The sequence below is a fragment of the Cuculus canorus genome, chromosome 9 (genome assembly GCF_017976375.1).
Source record: "Cuculus canorus isolate bCucCan1 chromosome 9, bCucCan1.pri, whole genome shotgun sequence".
Lineage (NCBI taxonomy): Eukaryota > Metazoa > Chordata > Aves > Cuculiformes > Cuculidae > Cuculus > Cuculus canorus.
This window is the reverse complement of record NC_071409.1, coordinates 3,456,645-3,476,963: the sequence shown is the minus strand read 5'-3', so window position 1 is coordinate 3,476,963 and position 20,319 is coordinate 3,456,645. Positions and strand designations below refer to the sequence as shown.

At 45.1% G+C, this 20,319-nt stretch overlaps 1 protein-coding gene across 3 annotated transcripts in view; it reads left to right on the top strand.

Moving 5' to 3' along the window:
- Window positions 1-611: 611 nt before the first annotated feature.
- Window positions 612-20,319, top strand: part of PPP2R3A (protein phosphatase 2 regulatory subunit B''alpha) — a 52,192-nt gene continuing 32,484 nt past the window's right edge. Inside the window, exons 1-2 of one of the 3 annotated variants that reach the window (XM_054074218.1) lie at window positions 612-741; window positions 11,763-14,232. In XM_054074218.1, coding sequence (XP_053930193.1) covers window positions 12,226-14,232 — 2,007 coding nt within the window. In that variant the 5' untranslated portion in view covers window positions 612-741; window positions 11,763-12,225. Of the gene's footprint in view, window positions 742-11,449; window positions 11,471-11,762; window positions 14,233-18,667; window positions 19,028-20,319 lie in introns of those variants that run through there. The other 2 variants (XM_054074217.1, XM_054074219.1) reach the window with 2 other exon arrangements.

Here is a 20,319-nt window from a genome sequence, read left to right as displayed (position 1 = left end):
TAGATAAAAGTTATTATTCAAGCTAATCCTATATTTTAGTTCTAAAATCACAAAAGTGATTTACTTCTCAGATCAGCCCCGTCCCTTAAAGCTCCGCCCCCTCAGGCCCTTCCCGCCCTATTCAGGCCACGCCCCCTCAGGCTCTGCCCTGCCACCTCCTCCGCCCCCGCCCCCTCAGAGCCCGCCCTGCCCCTCACGGCTCGCCCCGCCCTTCAGAGCCCACCCTCAAAGCCCCTCCGCTGCCTTGGGCTCCGCCCCTCCTCAGGCCCCGCCCCCTCACGCCCTACGCGGCCTCAGGGGCTCCGCCCCCCTACACCGCCCGTCCCATAGACACAGCCCTCTAGGCACTCCCCCTCAGGCCCCGCCTATCCACCTCCCAGCCCACCATCCATATCAGGTCCCGCCCCCTCAGAGCCCGCCCAGCCCCTTATGCCCGGCCCCCCAGGGCGATGCGCCCCATCAGGCTCCGCCCCATAAACCACGCCCCTTTAGGCACCGCCCACACATACTTACCGCCCAAACAGCCCCCGTCCTAATGCTCCGCCCCTTCAGGCCCCGCCCATGAGTCCCTCCCCACCCCTCGCCCCTCTCTTAAGCTCCGCTCCTTTAGGCCCCGCCCTTCTATCGCTTCCCGCCCCTCAGCCCCGCGGAAGGGCCGGGGCGGGGCGGTGTCTGCGGGCGGCGGGGCCTCCCCCGCCCCGGCTCGGCGTGTGCGGGCGGCGCCGGGGATGGAGCACGCAGGTGAGGCGAGGCGGCGGCTGGGGGCGCCGTGAGGGACCCGCAGCCTGGGGGAAGCGGTGGCAGCGCCCTCGCGGCGAGGCTGAGTCTGGAGCTCAGGGGTTGTGGGAACCGTGAGGGACCTGGGGCTGCTTAGCCTGGAGGAGAGGGGGCTGAGGAGAGACTTCGTCGCTCCTGAAAGGAGGTTGTGGTGAGGTGGGTGCTGGGCTCTTCTCCCAAGGAACAAGGCGTAGGTCGAATAGAAATGGTCTCAAACTGCACCAGGGCAGATTCACATTGGATAGCAGGAAAAATTTCTTCACCGACAGGGTTCTCAAGCCCAGGGAACTGGTGGGGTCCCCATCCCTGGAGGGGTTTGAAAGACAGGGAGAGAGATGATGTCCTCAAGCATGTGATCTCTTCTTAGAGAGGTACGGTTGGACTCGATCTCAGAGGTCTTTTCCAACCAAACGATTCGATGAAATCCAAGTCAGGAGTACGAGCACTAAAACTCTGGCAGCCAGACCTTCCATCTCCTTCGTGGTAGCTGCCAGGACGTGGCCATAAAAGTAGGGTTTCATCTGTTTCCCCATGTCTTTCTTTATGAGCAAGAAAGAGAGCAACTCTGGCAACAAGGCTCCTTAGTTCACGGCAGGCAAATCCAGGATTAAGTTGGACATAAACTTGTAAAATCGAGACTGGATAACTAATGGAGTGATTTACTGAAGGACGTGTTCCTGCTGGAGTGGTTCTCCCTGAAGGTCATCGGGCTGCACTGGGCTCAAGTAATGTAAATATTTTTAAGCCAGGGACTGATTTTATTGCCGCTGTTCTTCACACTAAAGAAGGAAGCCCGAGAAAGATGTGCTGTTCTGTGTTCCAGTCTTTCCTATAAAGACTGGCTTGCAGTGCAGAGGGGAGAATCAGGAGAAGCAGCAGGTATTCCCCAAGCTGTTTGTGACTGAACTGCTGCCTGAAAGGCTGGGGATGTTTTACCTGGTGGTGGTCTCATGGCTTTACTTCACCTGATCTGATGTTGGCTTCAGGAAGCAAATTTTCCAAGTGTCTTCTTAAAATAGTTGCCTCTTCTCTTGTTTTTTTTGGTTGTGAATAGCTCAAGCTCGGTCTGCTCTCCTAGGTCATGTTGGGGCAGGTGGTTTTCATGAGAACTTAGAGGAGATTGTTGGTACCATTAGACTTCTCTCAGTTTTGTAAAGCTATGTATTTAATGTCTGCTGGATTCTGAGAAGTTGAAACAGACAGAGTTTGGATTTTTTCCCCCCCACTGTTTTTATATCTGGAAACAGTACTGTTGTGTATCAGATGGGACTGATTTACATTACACTTAATTTAAAAGGTAGAAGTTTAAGTTCCCTGATGGCACATAACCGGTTTCCGCTATCCAGACCTTTGCAACCACTTGTCATGTGTCATATTATTTTGTACTCCTTACTGTACAGAGGTGCAGTGTTAAAGGTAGCTGTGAGCAAAGTGCCTCAAGTTAGTTGGCCGATAATGTGGCTGCCAAACACTGAAGAGATTGACTGGTAAAGCAACTGATTCCTCTCCTTCAGTTGCAGCCTGTGGAGCAGGTGATGGGTGTTGTGGCTCAGGCGGTTCATAAGTCTTTGTAGCAGAACCTTGTGCTCTAACACTGCTGAGAGCTCTGGAGGAGGAGATACAGTGGGGAATGTGTGTCTGCTTTTTTTGGTAAAGGCCTTCCTCCATCCTTCCTGTGGACACTGCTTATCCTGGGGATTACAGAGAAAGCGTGACTTCAAACAGTAACTCTGACCTTGGTAGTTCTTGGTCTAGTACAGAGGTTGCTGCACGGTCTTACTTCACTTCCTTCATATAAATGTTTTCCAGTGCTTTTTACTTAAGTGATTACATGCTGTTCTCCCTCATATGACTGGCTTTTCTACTGTTACACGGAGCTGAACTTTTCTGAAGGCTAAATTAGAACTTGGAGCTTGTGCTCCTATTCTGGCAGAAACCAGACAGTGAAGTAGAACTGTAAGAGGAAGGGAATTCTCACTCATAGTAAGATAGTTATGTGCTGTCTTAAAGAACTGGTTTCATGTGTGTTATGGGACAAGTTCCTTCCCCTAGACATCACTGTTGTGTTTCCTCTGCTGCTGATGTTCCTGGTTCTGATCTGCAGTGTTTCTGAAGTACAACTGTAAGGGCTGAGCAGGTGCTGTGCGTTGACTGTATAAAGCACTCTGTAATGTCATACACTTTGGAAAATCCAGTCTTGAGCACCAAAAAAATGACATATTCTCTTTGCAGGGCAAAGTAAGGATAGTACTGGAAAATAAGTTAATGTTTAAGTAGTGTGTAAATACAGTACTGATGGAGAAATGAATAGCTGTGATTGCAGAATAGTGTAGGAGTAGGATGCAGTAAGCAATACCTGAGGTCATACAGGCAACAACCAAGCTTGTTAAAAATGACTGTTCATTTTGGTGAATATTCAAACTTATGAATGTGAACCCTGCTGTTCACTCAAATCAGAATAAGGGAATCTTTATTAATCTGGTTTTCTATTTCTTGTGTGTATTTTTAATCTGCTTCTGTGTAGATACGCAGGGGAAAAGAGATAGATTAGTGGAAGTTCTTTTTTTTTTTCATTTTGTAGAGCTGCCTGGGTTAGTAAGGAAGCGGGGGAGGAATTACTTTGTCTGTTTTACTGGGATGTCAGGCTAGAATGACTTGAATTTTCTTTGGCAGAGGGAAGGGGGTAGGGAAGTTATGTCCCCTGAAATCAGGAGTTCCTTTGATCATGCTGGTCTGTGCGTCTGGTGCAGCTTATCAAAGTCATTAGCAGTTAAAACTGCAGCAGTGCCAAATTTCTTGAATGCTGGGACACGCTGCACTTTTCGTCTGCTCCCCTTCAGTGTGTGCAATGGAGGCTGGCAGGAACGTGCCAGTGGAAGGTGCTATTGCTGGAAGTAACTGCTTGCTTTTCACTCCCGTGATGATGCCTCAGTGGAGAGCATGGGCATGCAGCACAGAATCAGAGCGCTTCACTGTCCTCGTCGCTGACCTGCAGAAGAGCTGTTAGTGCTCCGGCTGGGGACAGGTATGGGCTGGGAACTGAGGCTAACCCGGAGTAATAGGCGCACACCTGATACAAAGAGTACTTTGCCATAGATCGTGAATGCATGAGGAAATAAGTGAATAAAGAGTAGTGCAATACAGATAAGACACAAAGAAGTTGGATGGAATGGCAGTGAGGGATGTGTTAGCTCTGAATAGATGGATGATGAATGAAAACCAGTTTTTCCTTTGTTTTTTATTAATTTGCATTTATTTCACTCTTCTATCCTTTTTTCATACCTTGTGTACTGTGGAACACCAGCAGATACCTAGTCTGCTACAGGTGAAGTTTTACCTAACTTGCAAGTAAGTTTCTAAGATGGTTTTGAGGAACCTCAGGATCAACAAAGGTTAATGACTGAGGGAATGCCATATTGGACACAACTCTGCCTGTGTTATCTTAACACTTCAGTCAATCACTTTAACTGATTTCAGGGAAAATAAATCTTGCTAATATGAAATGATCTTTCTTCATATAGGGTTATAAACAGCCAAGAGACATATTACTTAATCAGGCTCTTTCTGACCTCTGCCCTGAGCCTTGTTAAAAATTAGATTACTTTTGAATCTAGTTCACCTCCAGTGTTTTCTGGTTGGTCATCTCATTTTCTGTTAGCACAACGAAGCTCAGTTAGGCTTATTCTTCCTACAACTTTTCTGGTTTTTAACTTGTGCCTCGCTAAGCTTCAACAGGTCCGTTATGTATTTGGGGCCTGCTAAATGAGCTAAGTGTAAATTATAGTTCTATACAGACAGACGTGGGGCTGGGACAATAGTTGGTGTATTATTTATACTTAACAGATTGGTGTTATGTGGAAAAATTGTGAGCTGCCTCATCTGTATAACTGGAAACCAATCTCATGGGACAAATTCCTGTCTGGTCAGTTTTAGTTCCAAGTCTGTGCAAAGGGAAAGTTTAAGAAAGGTATTTCAGAAAAGCTGAAGGTAGTAAAATCTTGCTTATTGCTAAGTGTCCTCCTCTCCAGCTGAGACCAGTAATAACAAACTGTGCAAGGTCTCCATAACAGAGCCCCCAATACTCTGATGTTCAAAGACCCTGTATACTGGTGTCTGTGGAGGGCACCAGCAGCACCAGAATATTAGGTAACACTGGGAATTAATCTGAGGAATAAGACCATAATCCTGTATTCATTAACTGCAAGTTAGTATTTTGGAACAGTAGCTTAGGGCTTGGTGCCAGGTTTATTTTTGAAAAGCAGTGTAGACTGTTGTTATTGATACCAGCCCAAATATTTCAGTGTTGGGTTTGCTGCTGTAGATGTGAGAGGTTGTATTTAAATTAGTGTTGGGGCTTAAACATTTTTTTTTTAGCGTTAATCTACTGAACCAGATTTCCCGAAGTAAGAATTTACTTCTCTAAATCCATACTAACTGCAAAGCAGTGTTTGTTCTGCCATGTGTGGTGATTCTCAAGGTCATGCCCACTTGGAAGCCTGCCTTGATAAGTGCTCCCACTGCAGTGGCCTTCATGGTTCACTGCAAGAATTCCCAAGTCCAGCTTCAGCTGGTGAAGTTGGATGGTCTGAAGCTGTTTGACACAAGGGCACAAAAGGCAAATAAGCTAGTGCTCTACTGTTTCTGGGTTTTCACAGGGATTTTAACAAGGTTCTTTACAAATGTTTCTTACAGGAAATGAATTCCTTTGGAGTAGGAGTGTATCTTTCTCAGTAATTAATACCTGGTTAAAATGTAGGCAAGGTTGTCATTTTTTTCAAGTGAGGAGTGATCCCTAGTGGAATCCCAGGGGGATCTCTGTTCAGGCTTGTGTTGCCTAACAGAGTTATAAATGATCTGGAAGACAGCAATGAAGTGACTGTGTGGAAAATCACAGGATTAGGGTAGCAGGAACAAAAAGTGACGGGAGTTGCAGAAGGTTCTCACAGTACTTGGTTGCAGGCGAGAGGTTATTGATACTAGGAGATGCGGAATAGCCTGAGCAGCCAGAAACAACTGATTGTCCATATAGCAGTGAGCTTAGACAGTCTGTGCCATTGGGGAAAGATCTTTTAAGTAATGCAGGTAAAATTCTACGAAACTCTCTCAGCAGCGGTTAAAAAAAGGCAAATGGAAATGACAGAGGACTCTAGGAAAGGGAGAGGGAGCAAACCGGAATGCCATGGTGTAAATCCATGGTAGGTTTGTGCAATGAATAACGTACCCCTCTGAAAGTTAGGGGCGGGCGTTCTCCCCACTCCAAAGATTAGAGAAAAACGCAGAAGAGCATGGTCGAAGCAGCTTTTGTAGAAAGAGTGACCAAGTAAACTGGGGCTTAGCCTGGGGAGTACATGATTGGAAGTAGGATGGGTAAGGGGAGGGATTACAATATCAACCTGCAAGCAATTGTTCTGTTTATTTTGTCACCAAACATGGCAAAAATGAAAGGGCATCAAGTGGTGCCTAAGTAAAGGTGGTAGCCTTTGACAAAAGAAGTGTCAAAATGTGACCCGTTGATTCCCAGAACCTTTCTGGGTCCATGGCATCCTTTGCTGAGGAGTTTCCCAGGTTTGCTTCATGCGTAGCTTGTTTTAACCTGCTTCTTGCAGAGTTGCATGATTGCCCCTGGTTCTTGTGTTGGAGGAGAAGGTGAGCAGTCTGAACCTACCCACCCTTTCAGTTGCATCTGTGGTTTTGTAAAAGTTCATCGTATTCTTCCGCAGTCATCTCTCTTCCAGTCTGCAACCTCTAATCCTGCTTGGTCATTCTGTACCAACAAACTGCTCAAGAGCTTTGGATGATTCTCCTTGCTGGTCTCCTGACCTTGCTTCTGAGGCTGCATGAGAACTTTGGTCTCTAAGGGTGAATGCCTTCCTCTCGCATAGCATGTGCTATCAGTAGGTCCCTCCACATTTTACTGAGGACAGTGCTGTTGTTTCCTCTTGAAAGGTCAGTAGCGAGAGGGATGGGAGGTATGAATTAACTCAGGTGGTTATGAGAGTATACCCTTAAAAAGGTATTGTCTGAAAATAGCAAAGCCTACGAGGGCAAAGCACTCAGCAGTGGTAATACTAGTTCTTGACAGGCAGTTCAAGAATTCATTTCTGAACGTCGTTCTCATCTTTTCTGGATATTGTGTGCAGTTTGGGTTCGTGCATCTTGAAGTGTATGTGGCTGAATGAGAAAAGTTTGAGGGGCAGTAGGATTGATCAAAGGTGCAAAATGGCTTCTATACAAGAACAACTGAGTCAGTGAGGACTAATGCTCCTCAAAAAGACAAAGCAGAGGGATGACAGTTCTGTAAACTCAGGAATGCTGTGGACAGTTTGCATGCAAGGCTAGTATCTGTGCAAGGGTAGTATCTGTGCTCTGTTTCAGTGCAGGGTCTTGACATATTGAAGCTGGTGAGTGACAGAATTGAAAGAGGTGGTAAATGGTGGAACATCTTGTCAAGAGACACTCTGGATGCAAAATGTTACTGTGTAATCTGGGTGATGCCCAGGCACAGGGGAGAGAAATCCTTTGATTACCTTTGGGGGTACTAAGTACACAGAAACCACATCTAGCTTCACAATTGTCACGAGCTGAAAACGGTTGAGGCCAAGAGGGTCCTCCTAGAAGATATCATCTCTTTTTTTTTTTTTTTCTAATACTATTCCTTGAGCACTGGCATCTAGCTCTGCCACTGTCGGAGATAGATACAGTTGTTCCTGTGTTCTTCATTTAATATTGAAGGATGGGATTGATATAATGTAATTTGTCATCTCAAAATTAGATAGTTTTTGTAGTTCAGCAGGACTTATCAACATAGTTTGCTCCCAAATCTGCATTGTTCAGTGAGCTGTGAACAAAAGTCAAGCATTTCTAATTGAGAGCATGCAGTTATATGCTGCTCTTTGGTACCACAAGCTCCTCGAAGGGTAAGACCTGACATCTGATTACGTTTCTGAGATGATATTTTTGGGACTATATTCATGACTGTCCCAATGGCAAAACTGTTGTTCTGTCTGTCCTTTGCAAGAATACCAAACTTTAGAGTTTATCCTACCACTTTTGTCTAGAAATGGGTAGAGTTGCTGTGTGCTGGTGCAGACAGGGCTCATTTCCTCCATACTGCGTTGTTTTGGACGTTTCTAACTCCTACTCACTAATAATGTTGTTGCTTGTGCAGGATACAGGAGTTCAGGAAGATTTTTGCCCAGCTTGAGGCTTTCAGAGGCAGTAGAGGCCTGTCTTGTAGCTTTTTAGACTTCAGTTTGCAAGTAAGTCAAGCACTGGCTGACAGTCCCCATCCTAACAGATTACCATTGTTCAGTTATTTATCTCCAGCATAATCTTTGCATGAATAGAATTTCTTGTGTGTTTTACAGAACAACCTTTTATATCCTTAGTATCTGCAATATTTTTTTCCTTTGGAACGTCTTTCATGTCATCTTGTGGATTGAAAAGACATAAAGCATTATTCTGCCATTGCACAAGAGGCCTTATTCATTCATAGTTTATATTGTGGAGCAAATCCTGTATCCTCAGGGTCGGAGTTGGTTTCGTGGCAGCAGCCCTAATTACTGAATCTTTTTACAGAATATCTGAACTGGGGGCTGTTCTACAGCTGTAACTGGAGTGAAATGGCAGGCTGAAAATAATGCAGGATGAATGTTTCTTAACACATTCAGTCTTTCCGTTGTTGCTATTCTTAAATGGCAGGCTTTAGTCACCAGCCCGAAGTCACAACAAAAGCCTATTCAAGCTCAGCTTGAGACCAGGTTCCCAGATCTGATAACAGGAATACTCTTCTCCAAAGTTTTGTCTTGACTAGGATTACATGCTGGATCATGTTTGATGGATCCATGTAAATTAAAGCAGCAAGCTGAGCTATGTTGCCTTGGTCAAGCAGTGAAGCAATAGGAACAATAGTTTCCACTCTGTGTCTGTACGCAGTTGTGCTGCTGGTACAGTTCTCTTTTGTTTTTGTCTTGCATAACTGGAGTCAAATACTCCAGTGTCTTGAATAACCTTAGCATGTTTTTGCAGACAGTGATAATAAGACAAATAGTAAATAATCACCAAGAAGACATTGGTTAATTATAGAATCGTGCAATCGTTAAGGTTGGAAAAGACCTCTAAGCTCATCCAGTCCAACTGTCAGCCCAACACTACTGTGCCTACTGGCCCATGTCCCAAAATGCCATGGATACACGTTTTTTGAACACCTTCAGAAAAGGTGATTCCACCACTGCCCTGGGAAGCCTGTGCGGTGTTTGAGCAGAAGATCTGGTTGGAAAGAGGATATCAGGCTTTTTATTTTGATTCTTTGGTTCGTTCTTTCCCTGACCCAGCAGTAAAAGGTGCCAACAACAGAGGCAGGAGGAAGCAATCTTGTGTTAGCTTTGAAGAGTTTGTGTCTGGATTATGTTGCTTCCTGTGTGTGAAATACCGACAAACTGGAATGAGATTAGAGAATGCAGTAAACGTGGCTGGAGGGCCTGCCTTCTGCTAAAGCAGGAAGGGCTGATTGTAATGTGGCTGAGCAATGGTTTAAGGCGGTGGGAAGAGCATAGTTAATGGACATAGCTGGAAATACGAAGTTGAACTGAAAAAGAGTCAGTTTAGATTGGGAATCTAGGAGTCATTTTCACTGAAGAACTCCTTGTGGAATAATCTTACAGACACCATAAGCTTTGTTGTTTGAAGGTGGCTTGAAGGGTCAAAGGAACTGACCTAGTCCCTGTGGAAGGTGTACATGCGTAGGGAGGAATTACCCTTGGAGTGAGACAGGATAAAGAGTCTAATGCATTATATCTCTAATTAAGAAGTAATTTAATCAAGATACAGTTATTTCCCAAATAAGGGATAAACCCAGACTATTCCTTGCTGATAAAAAAAACGGTCTCGCCTTTGTGTGATGCAAAAAAAGGGAGGAAGGAGCTTGGGAAAGAAGGTCCCATGCTTTTCCAGAACCCACTTTCTTCGTCCAATCTGCTGTCCTGAAGACCTCTGCTTTCTCCAAATAGTATATAATTTCTGTGTCAGGAAATGCCAGGAAGCTTGTTTGTGGTTGATGGTGGCTCAGAGAAGGAAAAGCAGCAGACCTCTTACCCTGTATGTGTTAGAAGGCTCTCTTGGGGAGCCTGTGGATCGTTTGATTTTTGGGAGGCATAGGAGTGGGTTTTCCTGTCTGAACAAAGCCCATTAACTCCTGTAAGATGAAGACATTGTGGAGCCAACAGTGCTCCACAATTTTTTGTGGCTCTGATTCAGCAGGGCATTTAGCACACCTGATAGAGAAGCATGAGAGCCAGTGGTGGAGGGTGTGGAGGCTTATTAACTGGGTTTATGCCTGATAGTATAAGCACCTCAGGGTTTGAAAACAGTTCTGTTTACGCCCTTTATCCCCTGGCACCTGACTCACTGCTGCAGCTGGGGCACACCTCATACCTCTGCTCATCAGTCTGAAAGGCCCTCCCGTGCCGGCGGGGCTTTGGGGCAGTGCCAGTGGGTGTAGAGGGGAGCAGTATGGGACAGGCACAGAAGCATACAGTGAAGCTGGCCCTGGTACAACGTGCAGCGTGGCTTGTGGGGTTGGATAGGCAGGCGGCAGCCTCTTACAGATACCAGCAGGGTAGCTGGAGCAGTCCTGCATCTTGAATGCCATCATTTCAATGCTTTCTGCTATCCAAAGAACAAATTGGGAAGGTTTCTCTACAGTGTGCAATTCTACCTAATTGCAGTGAGCATATGTGGCACATTACAAATTCCATTCAATACTCTTAAATCAATGCTTCTCAATTTCAAATTAAGGCTTTAAAATATGTAAAATGTGACTGTTCAGCATCTTGTGCTGCGCCCAGTCCTTAATTATAACAGCATCAGCCTCTAAGGTACTTGGCTTCTGTGTGATGCATTAGTAGGAGTTATGAGCTAGGGCAGGGGGGATGTAACACGCGTGAAGGGCAGCCCTCTCATCAGATGCAGGGCTGGCCTTTCACACACTGCTACATATTTACCTTTGAAAACCGAAGAAACCCATGCTGCAGTGTGACTTAGCTGTGCCTTAATCGTGTTTTGTGAAATGGATTTCTCTTTGTATAGGAATAGAGGGTGCTCAGGATTTAATTGAGGTGTTTTAGCTTGGTTATTGAGGTATTCAAGAGAGATGAAGCAGTGTCTAAAATTTAAGATCATTAAATCTGGAATTTCCAATCTTTGGTATGAAAAGTTAAGCAGCCTGTGTTTTTTCTGGTGCAATTCTGACCACGATGGTGGGAAGTGCGGCTGAAAATGGCGATGCTAAGCCTGTGAAAAGTAGGAATTGAGTGTTTAACACTTAACCTTTGTACAAATGTTATTTTCAACCCTTGATGTCACACTAGCGGATTTATTAAATAAAATGTGCTGCTATTTGTGGGTTGTAAAGAGAATGGAAAACAGTTATTCCTCCTTAAAATATTTTGCTGTGGTCCCAGAGACCTTGGTGAAAGGCTAATGGAAGCTAACATAGCCTTTACTAAAGGCCATGCATTCTTAGAGGCATTCATCTGCTTTCCTCTGGGCTGTTTGCAGCTTTTTATAATCCAGAGAGCTTGGAAATGCTGAAATTGCTTTTCTCTCCTGCTCTTTGCCTTATCTTTAGAGTCTTGGAGAATGAAAGTCAGAAATTCACTACAACATCAAAAGTTTTGCTCCATTAGAATTAAAGGTAATGTTTCTTTCATTCTGGGGAGTGAAAAAGCAAGTCTGGAAGAAATTAATGAGTGGTTAAAATAGAGCCGATAAAATGGCAATGCACAGACAGCCTGTGTGTAAACACCAGCTAGCTCCTCAGCCCTCTGCTTATATGGGAGATCTGAGTGAAGGGAAAATATCAGCCTACTCGGATTCTGCACAAGCCTGCGTGTCGGTGGTTACAGGCTGGTGCCATATGTTTGGTAGCAGACGGGGCTGCACTTTACATGGAAATTGTAATGACTCTCACCTTTTTTCTGTTGTAGGGACCTGTGTTACCAGTGTGAGAGGGGAATCACACAGGCATACTGCAGATTTTTTGTCTGTATGTGCTACTCCATTATCTGTCTGTTACTGACCCATCCAGAAAGAGAGAAGAAGGGCTGAACAAAAGTCATTACCTTGTCACTTCTGCCCAAGAACTGGCTGGATTTTAGCACACCTGCTGGAGAAGCTTCCTGGACCATTAGAAATGGAGCAACTCATGCTGCATCTCTGATCAGCAAAGCTTTCTGTGTGGAGCGCAAGGATCAAATTGCCTCAAGTTCTGTCATATGCAAGTTGCACTAATTGTAACCATACTGCTTACACCAATCCAGACTTCACTAGAGCTATCCAAGGCTATAGTATCTCATGTAGTTTGAATGTTTTCAACTGACATTTGAATGTTTTTAAGTCTGATGTGACTGTGAAAAGTGTGTGTGAGGTGAACTCGTTCCTGTTAAGTTGATGGTGAATTTTGAAGCCTCACTTCCAAGCGTGATCCGTGCTATGGCAGCAACTTACAGGCTGATGGTGACTTCTGTGAACTGCTACAGCAGTGTGGTGGTAGACCAGCACTTCCAGCACACTGTGCACTACTGCACTGGGACTTGCCAAGTGTTTAAGCAAGGGATTACGTGTGTAGTTGCTCACCACAGTGTCTGTGCGCAGCTCAGTGTCCAACATGCCAACCTAAACCATAAAGTTCCTGTTTCTGAAAGTGGACTTGCCTTGCCTGGAAATGAGGACTGTCACCAAATCCTCCCAAATAATCCAAGAATCAAAAAGGGCTCTTCATTGCAAGCCTCCAGCAGTTTAAAAGACATCACTGGTGAGGCGATAAACCTTGCCAGTGGTAAAACAAAGGAATTCTCCTTTGAAAAGGTCAAAACCTCTTGCAGTCATGTGGCCTACAGAAAGGGAAGGAAGGTTCGGTCAGAAACTTTCAGCAGACGATCTTTTGATTTTGATTTGATTTATGGGCACTTCAACAATGATGAGAACTGCCCTCCATGTGGCTTTTTGCAGACTCCCTCCCCTGTGGAGAAATGGCAGGAAAGCAATGATGCTCCAGAAGTCACCGTGAATCCCATGGTTCCTTTCTCCCCTCATTCCTTCTCAGAAGAAAACTTCATTACCCAGATTTTGGAAAAACACAAGCTAGATGGTTCTTCTGGCGGAGATATTAAGGTGTGCTTAGACATCTTGCTCAAGTGCTCAGAGGATCTGAAGAAGTGCACGGACATAATAAAACATTGCATCAAAAAGAAGTCTGCAGGTAGCGTTAGTGGGGGGAGCAGCACTGACCCCCTGGCAAATTCAGAGATGATATATATGAATCTGATGACGAGGTTTTCTTCGTACCTGAAAAAGCTTCCCTTTGAGCTAAAGCCACCGGGACACAAGGAAGCCAGTGACTTGGCAGAACTCGTGAACTGTTTTCACAGCTTGCAGCAAACTCCCTTTCCCCCAGTATTTGGAGATGAGCAGCCCCCCAGGTACGAAGATATCATTCAGCTACCACCGTCCAGTGCAGCTCCTCTTGGACTGCCAGGGGACCGGTGTGAGTTGACCAGCACCTCTCAGTCCATCCAAACGAGTACTGTGAATGTTACCTCCAACTCTGTTCCCAGTGCCCTGCAGGAGAACAGCTCAAGAGCTGTGAAAGATGCTTGTGCTCTACCTCAGTTACCAGCCACAAGCCCTTCTGACTGCATGTCTTCCACAGAGGCTCTGTACATTGAGGAGGAGTCCGATGGAGAGAGAACATTAGGGAAAATAAAGGCGTCAGAGCAGAAAGGGGACTGGGAGAGTTCAGAGCGCAGCTATCAGCTGGCTGGTTCTTCAGACCTACCTGGCAATGCTAAAGCAGAACGTGTTGGAGTGGGAGATGCTGAGCTCTCCCATGTTTCTGAGAAAATGACTCCTTCAAAAACAGTTTTGGATTCTGTATCGCGTGGTTCCCATCCTGATGTCTCCAAAGGAGAGCAGATGGTCAGTACAGTGGACAAGGAGGAGATAGACAAACTGCTGCTGGACTTGGAGTGCTTCTCGCAGAAAATGGAGAGGACTTTAAGGGAACCCCCTCTAAAGGAGAGTGAACCTGCCGGTTTGCAGGGGTTTGGCCGGCAGGATAGGCAGGTGCTACCTCCGACTCTTGAGCCTAAACGTAAACCTGTTGACCCTACCTTCTCTTTGTCAAAAATCATGGAAAGCAATGGTCACAAAATGGAAGAGGATGACAAAGCCCTTTTACTGCGCATCCTGGGGAGCATTGAGGACTTTGCTCAGGAACTGGTGGAATTCCAGACAGGCAAGGGAAGCTTGTCCAAGGAGAGGGAGGTGATGCAGATTCTTCAGGAAACTTTAACAACTCCTTCACGGTCCCTACTTGCTGGGCAAAAAAGCTACACTGAGGCTGTCTCTAGAGACTCTGTTCCAGCTTCAATTCAGCAGGCCCCAGAGGTGATTAAGGTAAGAGATCCAAACCTTTGATGGGATAGGGAGTAAAACAAACATGGGGAAATTACATCTGCTAAGTGATTCTTTGGGCTTTGTTTGCTGCAGTGGGGAGTTGGTGTTCAACCTGGCAGAACCATGGCACTTATTTAAATACAAACAAATAAAAGGAAACTGAAACCCCTAAACAAGCAAAATATGCCCTGATGTGCAGTTTTGCCATTGAGTGTGTTCCTTTCCTGCTGGTGCTCCTGTAGACTGTTGGCCTGTGGTTAAATGGGTCCTGTATAATAGCTGGTAGGAGCAATTCTTCAGCCAGCTGTTCCTGGGAGCAGGTATGGGGCTGCCTCTCACCAGTTCAGTGAGAACTGAATGTTCCGCCTCTCCCTTTCCCATCTCCAAGCAGACTTCAACAGCCTTTGCTGTTTTCCTCATCACTAGTTTCTAAAGAGAGGGATCCCCTATGGCACAAAAGTCAGTATCTGGGAAGATTGAGTTGTCTTTTTCCTGTCCTCAGTGCACAAAGCCATTGTGGAGTCTGCACTGCTTATATCTCTGAAATGAGGAGTAGGTTTCCCTACTTGGGTCTTGATGGGAGGCTGCTTTAGAGGGAAGCCAAGGCTGGCTGTCCAGCCCTCAGTGCTTTTCATTTGTTAAGGAGTCCCAAACGTTCAAGGCAAATTGGTGCCAAACTTCCACATGCACAGAAAGTATAGAGAGGGGTGCGAGGGGTGTGGTTGACCCTAAATGACAGTGCTGAGGTCTTTTTTGACTAGGGTCTCCAAATGTTTGATGTTTCTCAGGGCATCTTTGCTACAGAAAATGGTTAGCATAACCTAGTCTATCTCCAGCATGGGTAAGAATCTTTTTCCTCAACGAGCTCTAGAATGAAGCAGCTCCAAAAGCTCTAAAATAATCTTTTGTAATAGCTATTCTTGAGTTGTATATTTATTTACAAAGTATTATAACTTGTGAACTTCAAAGAAAAATGTGTTTGGTAAAGTGTGATGCTGACTTTGTGGCAATTTTTCTATAACACTGGGAAGCTGTCTGTGTTTACCATGTCAAACAGCTGACCAGGCTGGTCCCTTACCAGCTTTTGTTTCCCTTGTCACCAAGCCTGGGTGTTAGTTTGCTCCCAGGCACAAGGCTCTCTCTAGGTACAGCATTTAGTGAATACATCCCTGTTCCTGGATAACTCTGGATCTGGCTGGAGCTCTGTATATATTCTCATTCAGTATTGCACGTCTGCGTGAATGAATAACGTGAAATATTTGTTATATTTTAGTAGGGCTCATAAAACTATTAACAAAGAGCTGTGTGCACATGCAGAGCCCGTCAAGATCCAATACAGATGAAAACACAGTGTAGCTCTCGTTTAGGAAGGTTATGACAGTTTTAGTATCCCTCAAATCCTAAGCAATGAACAAGGAAAGGGAGAGCTGTTTGCTGGCTTGGTTGGCCCATCTGTCCTGAAATCTGTGGTAACTTATATCAGCAACAGACTTTTCCCTTTATCATAAACCAATTATGCTTCTTCACAGAGAACAATGGAATGACTTGCCTCTTCATTTTCAAACCCCAAATATTTAGAAACTAGGAAATGACTACTCAAGGAGTCCATCAATTCTGCAGAGCGCATAATGAGTGCATGGTGCTTCTTTCAGGCAGGCCAGGAAGCATTGCATACTTTTAGACTGTCTGACATTTCCCAATCTGAGATCCAGTTTTCCATTGCTTATCTCTAAACCTGCAGCTATTTGTTTTCACATTTATTGTGCTTTGTGCCTGTCTGAAGCTGATTTTTTTTAATATGTTGATTTTTAAATAAATAGCTCAGTGAAAACAGTTCAGTTGTCTGAGCTAGCAAACCCCCCAAATATTTATATTTTTGTCTCTAGATAGGAGGGCAACAAGGGGTGAAACCTTTTTGGACTGGTAGGTGTGAGGGAACTGGGGGAAACTGGAACCAGTGAGCCGTGAAGGTGGAGATGGGGCTGCTGGGATTCTCTGACTGATCTGCAGAAGTGCAGAGTGTCAGGGTTTATTTGGAAGAGATAGGATGCTGCCTTTTGAGTTAAATGTTGTCTGTCCTTGGAGAAGCCAGAGGGGATAGTTTTGACCTTAACCTCAGTGTGCGCTTGGCCTGCCTACCACCTGCACAGGATGGCCGGGTAGAACTACAAACATAAATATAGGGTACTGGGAGGAACTGAGAGTCTTTTATACATGCCCTTTTTTACTATTTGGATTTAGAATAATCACAGAATGGTTTCAGTTGGAAAAGACATTTAAGATCATCGAGTCGAACCATCGATCCAGCCCTGCTAAGTCTGCCACCAGACCATGTTTTGAGGATAGGAAGTATCAGACTAGGGACCTGCTATGTTATGAAAAAACAGAATTCAGGCACTGCAAAGCCTTGTCTCCATTACTTGTGTTTTTCTAGGCAGTCAGTCCAAAAGTCCCAGACTTCTGGGATCTTCTATGGCTGGTTAATCTGTGAGTGAAGAGTGTATGGGGTTTTTAAGAAATAGCTAGTGATTGTTAGATCAGCATGGCTGGCTCTTGCCTGCGCCTGTTACAGCCCAGTGTAGCTGGCCTGGGTGTAGCCGTAGGTAGGACAGGATCTCTGGACTACACTTCCTCCACATACTCTAAGCAGAGTGAGAGTTGAGTGGAAGATGAAGTAACTGGACTTGCCACAGATGATTTAAAATAAATCACACTTTGTGACGTGCTACTATCTGAGATGTGCTGGGCTCCCAATTCAGGGGAACCTTGTGGGCTCTTCAGGCATTGCCTTAATGCTTAGGAAAAAAAGAGTAAGAAGCCTCAATTTTATTCTGAAACTGTTGCATTTGGCTCTCTGTATCCTTCACTTAATGACAATTCTAGTTAAGACATCCTTGCTTGCCTTTTCCTTTCTGGGGGTTTCTTTTCTTGTTCCCATCCTCATCCCACTACTCTGTTAGGCTTCCCATTCATTTGCAGGGCATGTGGCAAAGTGAGCCAATGACATTGGAATAACCTGGTGATTCTTCAGGCTCGTAGCCGTGAAAGCACATCTGCACTTCAGAGCTTTTCCAGGTCCCCAGCTGCATGGCTCAGACATAGCCACAGTGACCTAAAGGATCCCAGACTGTGCTATGTTCTTGTTCACATCTACTTTCATTCAGAACTGGGTTCCACTGACCAGGTTGGGGCACCACAGCCTGATGATTGAGAAGTGACAGGAGAGAAAATAAACTTGGGGATTTTTGATACAGATTTATGAAGACATTAAATAAATTCTATTTGTGAGTGCCAGCCGGGCATCTCTGCTCTAGCGGTGAGCCTGCCTAACTGTGCAGGGGCAGATCTGTGATGATGGGAGAGCATTTTGGACAGGCTGTTCCCGTGTCTGTGCTGTGGTCATGTTAGGGGGTGCTGTATTGGAATTGACTTTGGCTCCTCCGCAGGAAACCAGGAAAAGGACATGAGAGGCATGTATCCAATAAAATATTTCTGTTGATGAGGCTTAGCAAGACCTTTTCACTTCCAATGTAATATCTTGATAAAAGCCAGCCCTGCTAGCTAGAAATCGGATGTTGTGCTGTGTTACTAAGCTTAGAAAGTGAACTGGCAAAGTCCAGTAGGGAAAGCAGGCCATGGGGCTTGTTGTTAGCTCATTCTGTGGAGCAAGAACTGGATTTAGGTCTTTGTTCAGCACCATTATCATGACAGGAGAGGGAGAACACACTTTCAACAAACCTAGACAAAGTCTGAGTGAAAGCTTTAAGTCCGCTTGCTGTAGGTCATGCAGAGAAAGAGTAGGCTGGAGTCCACTGAGAACTGCTTTGCCTTTGTCTTGGCGAGAGTTATGGGAAAAGCGAATCAGGAGTGATGCATTTTGGTGTCTTTGTGAAACAGCTTTCTTAAGAACTGCTTTTGAATGCCTGAGCTTATTATCCAAGGTCACCCTTATGTGCTTGCTTGGCATTAAAGGAACCAGATGACTTGCTTTTTCCAAGCAAGAAGGAAAAATGGATGGTTTTGGAAAATTACAGCCTTTGGTCTGGTGTACGAACTAACGCTGATCATCTTCATCACCGCAGAGGCAGGGACCTCAAACCAGCAAGCAGTGTACGCGCATGGGCCTTGGTGGAGAGTGTGTGGTTTGAGTCTGGCTGAGCCCGACTGAGGCAAGTTCGCACCTCGGGTTTCAGCATCACAGCATATAAAGTCAGAACTATTGGGGAAGATGGTATATTTAGCCACTTCTGCAGCACATCTAATTTTAGCACCCTTGGTAGTGGTGGTGGGTGCTTCCCTTCCCATATTGCCCCTGGCCTATTACAAGCCAAGGACGGATCATCTGTCATGTAGCCAGCAGGGAAATAGATTCTGTTGTAGATCATGTTTCTCAATTAAAGTATTACAAGAAGGCAGAAGATCCTGGTGGTACTGAAAGATACTTTGAATATCAGTTAAAAAAGGGAGGTTTGGCTTCAGGAGTGAGATAAAACCTGTAGATGTTGCCCTTGTGAAGAGAGAGAAGACATATTATGTTGAAGCCATTTGGCATTTTTTGCCTGTAAAAATCAAACCAAAGAAAGCAACGTGCGGGTCTTGACGTGGTCTGCAAGTCCCTGTGCCCCTTCTGGAAAGGGCAGCATCTGCTCAGGAGCTGGCCAGGATGATGATCAAGGAGAGCTCTCTGCGAAGGGACCCAGACTTGGGAGGGGAGCTAGCTTTCCTTGCAAAGGGCTGTGACTTTGTTCTTCCATCTCGATTCAAGAGGAGGCTGAAGTCATTCCAGCAGGCCCAGGTTTGAATGCTCTGCATCTATTTTTCTTTTTCTGTTGCTTTGTATTTTTTATTGGATCAGAGAATCAAACTGTGTCCCCTCTAGGCGTGTCTATTTGCAGAAAGTTATTTGCAGCTAGATACCAGTGGGTTTAAAAATAAACCTTTCAGGCTTAGATTGCAGAGTTAAAATGTCTTTGTAAACAAGGGGAAAAAATTAACAGTAAGGACAGTGATTGAATAAAAGGGAGCGGTAGTATAAGACTTGAATCTTGACTGTGTTTTTGTAAGAAAGCCTCCTTTTTAAGTATGTGATTGCTCTGAATGTCTCTTGTTGCATGTGGAACAGCCCCAGCGTTCTGCTGTGCTCAGTAGATCGTGCTCTCTTCTGTACAAATTTGTGCACAGACCAGCCTACCTGACTTAATGTTTGTGATTTTACCATCACAGGGTGCTGCTTTCTGCTGCTTCCTACTATCTGGGCTGTGGCTGAAGGAGATCATAGAATCATTTAAGTTGCAAAAGACCATTACAATCATGGAGGTGTAGCCAGAGAAATGGAAATTGTGTCATGGCTGTATTTCTTGGTAAATCCCAGCTGCTGTATTTGCTTTCTGGGATATCTGGCAGAAGATTGAAGTAATTTATGCTCAGGCACCAAGGGGATGTGGAGCCACCCCAGGATTGCAGGGGTCACGACGTGCTGAAATCAGCCCTTATTGAGCTTCATCTGTGTTTAAATAATCAGTGACCCAGTGAGGAAGTTAAAAAGTTGGAATTATGAGTGGTGCAGCTGTTTCCTAAGAAACAGCTATTAAACTTGCTGTGAGTATATTGGAGCACGTTTTGTTTTCATGGTTTCTGGTGACAGGTTAACATACATATGAGGTTAATCTCTGGAACATGTTTTTTCACTCCCTGGAGGAGAATTGCATGAAGTCATCATGTGCGGTAATAGCTTGGGCGGGAACCACAGGCAGTTTGGAAGAGACTAATGAGAACTATGCAGCACGGTTAAGCTCGCACTGCAGAATTAGTCTGGTCACCAAAGGCCATCACCAGGGTAGGGCTGCAGGGAGGGATAAGATCTCCTGGTAGACCAACTGGAAAAATTGATAAGCCTTTGGTACTTGAGCCCTCTGCCTGCTCCAGAGTGGGAGCAGCGACCTTCACTGCTAAAATGCCTCAAGAATAACTGCTCTGGGGTGCAGATCCAATGCAAGTGGACTAAAGCAGTGGGCAATTGCAGCTGAAAAAAAGCTGTTCTTCTCTTCCAGTACTTGCTCCCTTTTGCTAGCTCTTTACCATGGGTCA